The sequence below is a fragment of the Camelina sativa genome, chromosome 20 (assembly GCF_000633955.1).
Source record: "Camelina sativa cultivar DH55 chromosome 20, Cs, whole genome shotgun sequence".
Lineage (NCBI taxonomy): Eukaryota > Viridiplantae > Streptophyta > Magnoliopsida > Brassicales > Brassicaceae > Camelina > Camelina sativa.
This window is the reverse complement of record NC_025704.1, coordinates 20,353,468-20,363,051: the sequence shown is the minus strand read 5'-3', so window position 1 is coordinate 20,363,051 and position 9,584 is coordinate 20,353,468. Positions and strand designations below refer to the sequence as shown.

Here is a 9,584-nt window from a genome sequence, read left to right as displayed (position 1 = left end):
GATCACGGTACATCTTAGTCGCTCCTGGATGAATAGAAAACCTGCTCGCATGAGCCACTCTCAAGATCTCCTGTCTCAACTCCTCATCCTTGGGCACACAAACCCGACCGTGCACCAAGATAGTTCCATTATCTGAGACCTGATACTCTAAATCCACATCCTTTAAGGTATTCACCAGCCCCAAATCCTTCTCCTGAGCCAACCGCACCATACTCAGAAGATCTGCTCTATCAACTGCTTCCAAACCCAACGGTTCCTGTGATACAGCACACAACCTCAAAGCACTAATCTCTCCTACCAGAGACTCCATCTCCTCCTCCTGAGCCGAATCTACCCTCTTCCCACTCAGAGCATATGCAACCGTGTTAGCCTTACCAGGGTGATAAGCTATCTCCAAATCATAATCTGCCATGCTGCATTAGCACACACCCCAAACCAACTCTAGATGCATCATTAAAGACCACATAGGGTTTTCCCTGCTCAGGCAAAGCCAACACTGGAACAGTAGTCAACATATCCTTAAGGCTTTCAAAGCCCTCCTCACACTCCTGTGACCATACAAAAGGGACATCCTTCCCTGTCAACTTAGAAATAGGGCGTGCCCTACTTGCAAAACCCTGTACAAACCTCCTGTAATAACCTGCCAAACCAAGGAAACTCCTGATCTCTGTGGCATTTTGCGGTCTAGGCCAATCCCTGATAGCCTGAATCTTCTCCGGATCTACAGAAACCCCCTCTGCAGAAAGAATATAACTCAGAAAACCCATCTCACGCTGCCAAAAACTGCACTTGCTTAACTTGGCAAACAACTTCTGCTCTCGCAGCTTCTCCAAAACTGCCCTCAAATCCATTGCATGCTCCTCAGGACTCTTAGAATATACTAGGATATCGTCGATGAAAATGATGACAGACACGTGTAGAAACTCCTGAAACATGTTGTTCATCAATCTCATAAACGCTGCTGGCGCGTTAGTCAACCCGAAAGGCATCACCACAAACTCATAATGCCCATACCTCGTCCTGAAAGCCGTCTTCCTCACATCTGCCTCATCTATCGTTATCTGATGATAACCCGACACCAGATCTACCTTGGAGAACCAAGTAGCACCCCTCAACTGATCCAACAACTCATCGATCCTAGGAAGAGGGTACTTGTTCTTCACAGTGACCCGGTTCAAAACCCGATAATCAATACACAACCGGAAACTTCCATCCTTCTTCTTCACAAACAATATCGGCGCTCCCCATGGTGATACACTAGTACGGATGAATCCTCAACAAATCCTCTAGCTGCTTTTTCAGCTCTGCCATCTCTGCTGGAGCCATTTTGTAAGGACCCTTGGATAACGGCGTCGTCCCCGGTTCCAGTTCAATAGTAAAAGGATCCGACCGAGATGGTGGTAATCCCTGCAATAACTGAAACACATCCTCAAACTCCTCAACAACCTGAATACCGCTAACCGTAGACTTCCCCACTGACTCTGGCATAGATATAGTAACCAAATAAGCCTCACGGCCCTTCTCGATCATCTTTCCAGCCTGGATGGCCGAGATCACGAGACTCCCCGAAGTCGGTCTAATACCCTGTAAAACCAACTTCCCTCCGGGACGCTCAAACTCCACTCTACCCCGATGGCAATCCAAATGCACCATATGCCGATGCAACCAATCCATCCCGAAAATAACATCATATAACTCCACTGGACTGATAAGCAAATCCGCTGGCCACGACTCTCCTGCAATCTGAATATAAACTCCTCTAACTCGTCCAACAACTCTCAGGAACTTGCCTCCCGCAACTCTGACAACTCCTGAACGCTCCCCGGGATCCCCTCTGTTTCCCGCACTCTCTGCACACTCGAGAGTAATGAAGCTATGAGAAGCTCCAGAATCAAACATAACGTGGGACTTAAACCCGCCCACCAACAAGGTCCCTACACAAACCTCATGTGTTGAGAACCTAACAATTTATCACAGGAAAAACATAAAATTGGAACCTACTAAAATTCACAAAGCTAGTACCAGAAATTATATCTGTGATCGCCCCGGCACTGGTTCCACCAGTCTCTGTAGTCGTGTAAACCTGTCGCGCCTGCTCAATTTGTGCCACCTGCTGACCTCGAGGCTGCACCTGCTGCAACGCTGCCACTGCTGCCGGCTGCAACTTGGGACACAAGGGCCTGATGTGCCCTGGCTCCCTGCAATGATAGCAATCACGAACCCCTGCCGTCGGAGCACTCCTCTTGGGACAGCTAGCAAACTTGTGATCCTTGCTACCACACTTGAAGAAACCTCCGCCACTCTGCGTCTGCGAGATCTTTCAATTCTGGAGAGTAAGCTTCAAGCTCCCCCACCCCCACAGAGCCATAGCATGGGTCTATATCCATCCCTGAATGTCGTCGGGTACTGTTCACTTCCCCACCATTCAGCCTCCCACCTCCTCTTGGTTCCCTGCACAGGCTTGCCGCCCCTGCTAGAACCTCCATGATGCTGAGCCTTACTAGGCTGAACTACTGGACTAACCGCCACTGACTGTGCCCGGATATCCTCCTCAATCTCTGCTGCAGTCTCAACCAGCTCTGCACGCGTAGCATAACTACGTCCTCTACAATGGACCCTCAAGTCATCACGAAGAGCCCTCATGAACCTCCTGATCTGGGCCTCCTCAGGCTCCATAGCCCGGCCCCCATAACATAGAAGTCGATTGAACTCGCAAGTCCAGCTCCCGCACTGACCGCATCCCCTGAGATAACTGCAAAAACTGCACCTCCAACCAGCCCAATGCCTTTCTAGGAAAGTACTTGCGGTTGAACACCAAGACGAAGTCAGCCCAAGTCATCTCCCTCTGCACTCTCCTAGCAGCCACTGATCTCCACCAAACCTGAGCATCACCAACCAGATGACCGATCCCTATGACCACCCAAAACTCCTCAGGACATCTCAGAGTATGGAAGTTACGTTCCACACTCGTCCTCCACGCATCCGCAGCAGTAGGGACTGTACCACCCGAAAACCGCTCAATCAAGAGACCCTTCATCTCCTTGAGCATGGACAAATAACGTCCATGTGCTCCTGCATCCGCAGCCACTGGCTGCTGCTCCTCCGCCACCACTGGTGGCACTACCTGAGCCTGAGCCGGTACCACTGCTGGCAACCGCTCCAACAACTGTGCTAGCAAAGCCGTAAAGTCAGCACCAGAGACTCCACCCGCTGGGACTCCCACACCTGGGACCCTACCATCACCGGCCACTGGTGCATCAACACCGCCCCCTCCGGCCACACTCATGGAATCCTCCTAGACACCCTACGATTTGCCAACACCCTCTGCTGTCACTGTAACGCCCCCGAACCACTCTATGGCTGGACGGCCACGGAACGCCCCGAGACGCTACATTGGAAACATTCACCAACGATCTGGCCAAGGTTCAAGAACGGATCAGGACCTTTAGCCAGTCCGTCGATGGCGTTTCCGTATTGAATGTGACATCTTTTAGGCTTTGCAACCCGCGAGACATCCTAGGCGTTGAGCCGACCCGGACAAGGTCTATATCAGTTATGTCTCATAAGATTAAGAAATCCAAATATATTAAATAATTAAAAAGTTATTACAAAATAAAACCATAAGGTTTAAAAGTTCAAGTTCAAGGCTTAGAGCCAAAAGTCGATTACAAAATAACATACTTTATTTTACAATAGACACACAAACTAGTACCAAGAGAAGTGTTCCACATGTTACCGACTCCATTGATAGAACATTTCGAACTAGCAACGAGTGTAACCTCACACCACATGCATTTAACAAGAAAAATCACAAAGATAAATCAAGTAAAAATGCAACTAAACAAAATCCATGCAACCGTTCACTAGATGGACATCTTCGGACTCCATCTAGCTCGGTGCAGTGTGCCTGAACTCACAGATAACCGGCGATCTCTTGTAAGGAGTGGTCGGTTTCTCTTGAATGTTCCTCTCGCGGCAGCACTCCGGATCTCTCTCTTTGTTGTGATCGAGTTCCTTCTCGATCAACACTCGGTGATGGTCGATAGTCTTGACTTGCAATCTCTTCCTCTTCCTCTCCCTTCTCTCTTCTCTCTTCCTCTCCCTCCTCTCTTCTCTCTTCCCCAAACCCCAAACAACAATCAAGCATGCATGCAACAAGCAATAAAGCAATCATACATGCAAGCAACAATCAACAATCATCTATCGGAGATAGCACGCGGAAGCTAATGAGCTAAGCAAATCAATCAACAACAAACAACATGCAACATGCAACACTCAAATGCAACATGCAATAACTTGAATAAAAACTAGAAAAAGTTTTAGCCAAGTTTTTAATTCTTATGGGCCCGGTATGCTTCATCTCCTCAACAACTCTTGAACAACCGCATCGCAGCCACAAAGGCATGCATTCGGACTTCACTTAGCTACACCGTCTTGTAGGCAGCGTCGGCCAGGGTAGCGAACCCAGTAACCTCCGAGCTCTTTGTCACCGACCCTGCAACCTACGAACATGGGTTACATGTCGCAGTTGCATGCTGTATGGAAATAGTCTGAGGACAGCCATACCCAAGTCTTAACTACGCTAGCCGGAATTTCTCACGGACTACACGTATTAAGAATTCAACAATTAGATACTTGTGTTTTATGGTTTTAAAGCTCATAATTTTCTTTACAAGTATCTCAATTAGCTTCCATCTCCAATACTAGATCCTTTCGATCTAGTACGGAGAGAAGCGCTCCACATGTTACCGACTCCATTGCTATAACATTTCGAACTAGCAACGAGTGTAACCTCACACCACATGCATTTAACAAGAAAAATCACAAAGATAAATCAAGTAAAAATGCAACTAAACAAAATCCATGCAACAGTTCACTAGATGGACATCTTCGAACTCCATCTAGCTCGGTGGAGTGTGCCTGAACTCACAGATAACCGGCGATCTCTTGTAAGGAGTGGTCGGTTTCTCTTGAATGTTCCTCTCGCGGCAGCACTCCGGATCTCTCTCTTTGTTGTGATCGAGTTCCTTCTCGATCAACACTCGGTGATGGTCGATAGTCTTGACTTGCAATCTCTTCCTCTTCCTCTCCCTTCTCTCTTTTCTCTTCCTTTCCCTTCTCTCTTCTCTCTTCCTCACCCTTTCTCTCTTTTCTTTCTTTCTCTTCTTCTTCTTTGATTGTGTGAAATGAGAAAGGTAAGAGAGCTCCTTATATAGAGATTTTGGGCGGCTGGAGAATGCATGTAAGGCACTTGGTTTGATCTCCTCTCTTTCTCTTTGAGAAAACTTGGTGACAAAGCTAACTTCACACCCAAGAATCTCCTTTGTCCCCCTCCACCTCCTTGCATGAATCATCATTGGCTATTTTTTGAAAGGACCAAATGATGATGTTTCCCCCTTTATCTTGCATGAGATGCGATTGGCCCAACACATAAAATGCTAGAGATTCTTGTCTCCCACTTTCTTACATGAATTTTGATTGGCCCAAATGGAAGAGACAAAGCTCCTTAAAATCCGGAATCTTGTCGGCTTGGTCGGCGCTATCGTGGTTTGTCGACGGTACGCGTCGCAGTTCGGTCTCCATCGGATTCTGTGGCAAGCCTCGGATGACTTCTACGGTACGTCTCGATACTCTGCGGCATGCTTCGGCAATTTGCGGTACGCCTCGACAAACTGCGATACGCCTCGACAAATTGCAGTACGCCTCGACGATCAGAGATACGCCTCAGCAATCATCGGCCATCTCTTGGCCATCTCTCGAACCATCAACATTTCCTCGGACACTTCTTCGGCAATTCATCTTCTCTCCTTCCTTGGCTCCCTTCCAAGCCTTTGCAAGGTCCTTTGGTTATGGGTTTTGATTTTGACTTTTACCCCATGGTGAGGGTCACTATAGTCACACTCTGGTCCGCAGTCTCACTCACTGCTGGGCCTCTGCCCCTAACACGACCACGTCCGCGTCCACGACCAGCAACAGCACCATCTCTAGCCATCTGCACTACCATGAACAGAAGACTAAGCAAACAAATTCTATTATAACACAGAAACATAAACTCACCGTGGAATCACAAAGTAGGCTCGAAGAGGATGTTCTAGGACTCCATGCCACACAAAATTGACTAACTCACATAATCAATCAGAGCATACAAATCCCAAACATCTACAACACAAAGCCTAGTGAACCTAAACCTAGAATCCTAAGGGCTCTGATACCAAACTGAAAGGACCCGACCGTTTTTTTTTAATAATAAATAATAATATTAATAATAATAAATAAACTACAACTAGTGGTCTCATACCTACTAGCCACCTAACCACAATCACAACCAACAGCGGAAATAACCAATACCAATAACCAATAAATATCCAATAATAAACCAATATGATAACATAAACAATATCCAAATACCAAACAACAGGAAACATAGAACTAGAAACCTAGAAATGTTTCTAATGACCCAACTCTAGCAACCTAGCAATGCCAGACAACAACCAATTGAGTCCCTATAACACCCTCCTCTTCATTGCCTTGATTCCACGATCACACTTTGTCTTTACCTGCACCACAAACACAAATTGCAATGCATGAGTATTTTATAAACACTCAGTAAGGCAATCCTCCCATCTACTGGACTATACACACAAGCAATAGAGACATCTCTAACCATCAACCAACAATCAACAATCAACAATAAACAAACCAGGAATCTGCATCGACCGACACCAACATGCATCGACCGACACCAGATGGGGATGCATCGACCGACACAAGGTTGCATCGACCGATGCTAGATGCACTTGCATTGATCGACACTCGCACTGCATCGACCAACGCATGCTCGACAAAACACGAAAACCCTAGGTTTTATGCGCCATCCTCGCACCTGCATCGACCGATGTTTCGGTAGCAGGCTTCTAAATACGCTGCTTGCCCGAACCATGCTCGACAAAACACAAAAACCCTAGGTTTTCCCTGAAGCTTCTCGTCGGATCTTCGTTCCTACAACCACAAAACTCGATCCCAAGCAACAAAAAAAGCTTCCTAACGTCCCAAATATCAATCTAACAAGCCTAACAACACATAACAAACAAATCAGAGAGATCTCTAGCTTAGATAAGCCATGGTCATGCACTTACCGTTGCCAAGACGATTCTGAACCTCAAACAATCAAGAAACCACTCCTAGCAAGCTCCTACAACGTTCTAAGCCTCAGATCTCACCAGGAACGCCACAAATCTCCAAGAATCTCTCCGAAACGCTCAAGAACTCTTTTCCTCTCTTATTTTCTCTCAAAATCGGCCAAATCCGTCGAATGAGACAAAAACACGACTTAAGGGTTTCCCTAACCCAAAACGCAGCGTTTAACTTAAGTCAAAACGCAGAAAACTGAACCTGCATCGATCGATGCACTATATGCATCAACGGATGCACTATATGCATCGACCGATGCAATCCCCTAAACCGGAATTTTGGTTCACAGATGTTACAAGTTCAACCGCAAGTACTTCCCCAGAGAGGCACTAGACCGTCTATAGGTGCAGCTCCTGCAGTTGATGGTTGTGGTTCAAATTGATGAGACTATGCTTAATGTCGTAGTCTTGTCTCGCAGGAGCAGGAGGTTGAATCGCAGATCGATTCACAAAAAGTCTGTTGTGAGCTTTTTCATCCCTCAAAGTAGAACGCCATGCTGGTGGGTTCAGTACAACCTCATTTTGCTCTTGTGGAGCCTTTCCTTGTGGCACAGGAGCTGGAGCTGGTATAATAACCTCTTGGTTGTTAGGCTGAGGCCCATCTGGATTTTGTCCATCTGACATCTTATCAAGCTCAGCTTTTGCTTTCCTAATTTCTCGTTCAAGTCGTGCTAACTCTTTGTTACGTAATATACGCAAATCAATAGGCTTTTGACTTCTTGTTTGTACACACCTGAAACACAAGAGAAATAACTAATTAGTAAAATAAAATAAAGTAAATCTTACACTAAATTCAAATCTAAAATTTCAAAGGCAATTAATTGTTTTGGTCCCCGGCAACGACGCCAAATTGATCAAATGTCAATTAATAACCTAATGTGTACTCAACCGCGATCTAGTGGTATCGTTGTAACACTTTAGGACCGAATACTCAGATAAGCTTTTTTAACACATACAATAATAACAACCAACCAACAAAAAATGTATAATATTTAAGAAAGAGTGAAAGATAATGAGAAAATGAGTATTCATAGGATGGGAAGTCATGGGAGTTACAATTTAGAAACAAAAAAGTATGGGAGTTAATTGTAATTTATTTTGTGTTGAATAAAATTGAGTAGAGAAATATAGTTAATGCAAATTTATTTTGTTTCAGTTTTAATATTAAAGTGTGATTTAAATGTATATGATTAAATGTGTTTTATTTATGTTTTAATTGAATATTTTTTTATTTGAGCTTAATATTAAAGTGTGAGTTAAACTTATATGATTAAATGTGTTTTATTTTTGATTTACTTGTAGAATTTTTTTTATATTAAATCGTGAGTTAATTTGAATGTGTTTTATTTGTGGTTTAATTGAAAATATTTTTTGCTCTATGACAAAATGTTTTATTTATGGTTAAACTGGAAATATGTTTTTAGTTTTAGATTAAAGTTTGATTTCAATCTATATGATTAAATGTCTTATTTTTGGTTTAATTGAAAATGTATATATTTTTTATTTTTATATATAAAGTGTGACTTACATTTATTTGATTAAATGTGTTTTATAGATAATTTAATTAGATTTTTTGTTGAATATGTTTTTGGGACAGGTGTCAAGTTCTAAGGTGACACATGTTAATCTCTAAAGTAAATTTTATAATAGAACTCTACTTTATTATATAAGATAAGACTTATTTTAAATATAGGACTAAATCACCTATTAGAGAATCAGTTCTTGAACTGTTGGAATTTAGAAGTTGATGTGTTGATTATGGTCTAGGATAGTTTAGACATTACTATATTTTATGGAAATCTTTGGTAATTTAGTTTGGAGATAAGTGTAAGGTAGGACTTCAGTTAAGCATAGATGCCATTAGAGAAAACTTATTAATTTCAAAATGAGAATTTGTTAGAAATACCCTTTTTGGAATACCCCTTTCAAAAATATCCCTTTTTAAAAATACCCTTTTTGGAATACACAATTACAATATGGTATATTAACTTTTAGAATGTTTTTTTTAGGTTTGGGTTCTCTAATTTACATTTAGGATATAGTTTTGAGGGGTTAGGATTTAGTATTTGGAGTTTAGGGCTTAAAATTTAGTTATTTTATACATAAAAAGGGGTATTTTTGAAAATGGATAACATGAAAGGTTATTTTTAAAAAGTGACATAGGAAAAGTGGTATTTTTTAAAATTCCCCTTTTAAATTCTAAAATAGCTGTATGAAAGTTATAATAGGTTGATTTTGAAAATATTTGTTTTAGGGACAATAGGGATGTATTAAAAAAAATGTAAGATACATATTTTATAGTATCTAAAGTTAAAATTTAGAATTAAGCTTTTCTAATAATATTAAATAAGAATTTGTTATAAATACTCTTTTTGAGATACCCCTTTTCAAAAA

The 9,584-nt window shown here is 42.8% G+C and overlaps 1 protein-coding gene across 1 annotated transcript; it reads right to left on the bottom strand.

The window, feature by feature from the left end:
* Positions 783-1,196, bottom strand: LOC109131376 (RNA-directed DNA polymerase homolog; the record flags this gene model as incomplete). Its single annotated transcript, XM_019242275.1, has 1 exon — positions 783-1,196. A coding segment is annotated over one exon (414 nt), but the record flags the coding sequence as incomplete, so codon positions are not given.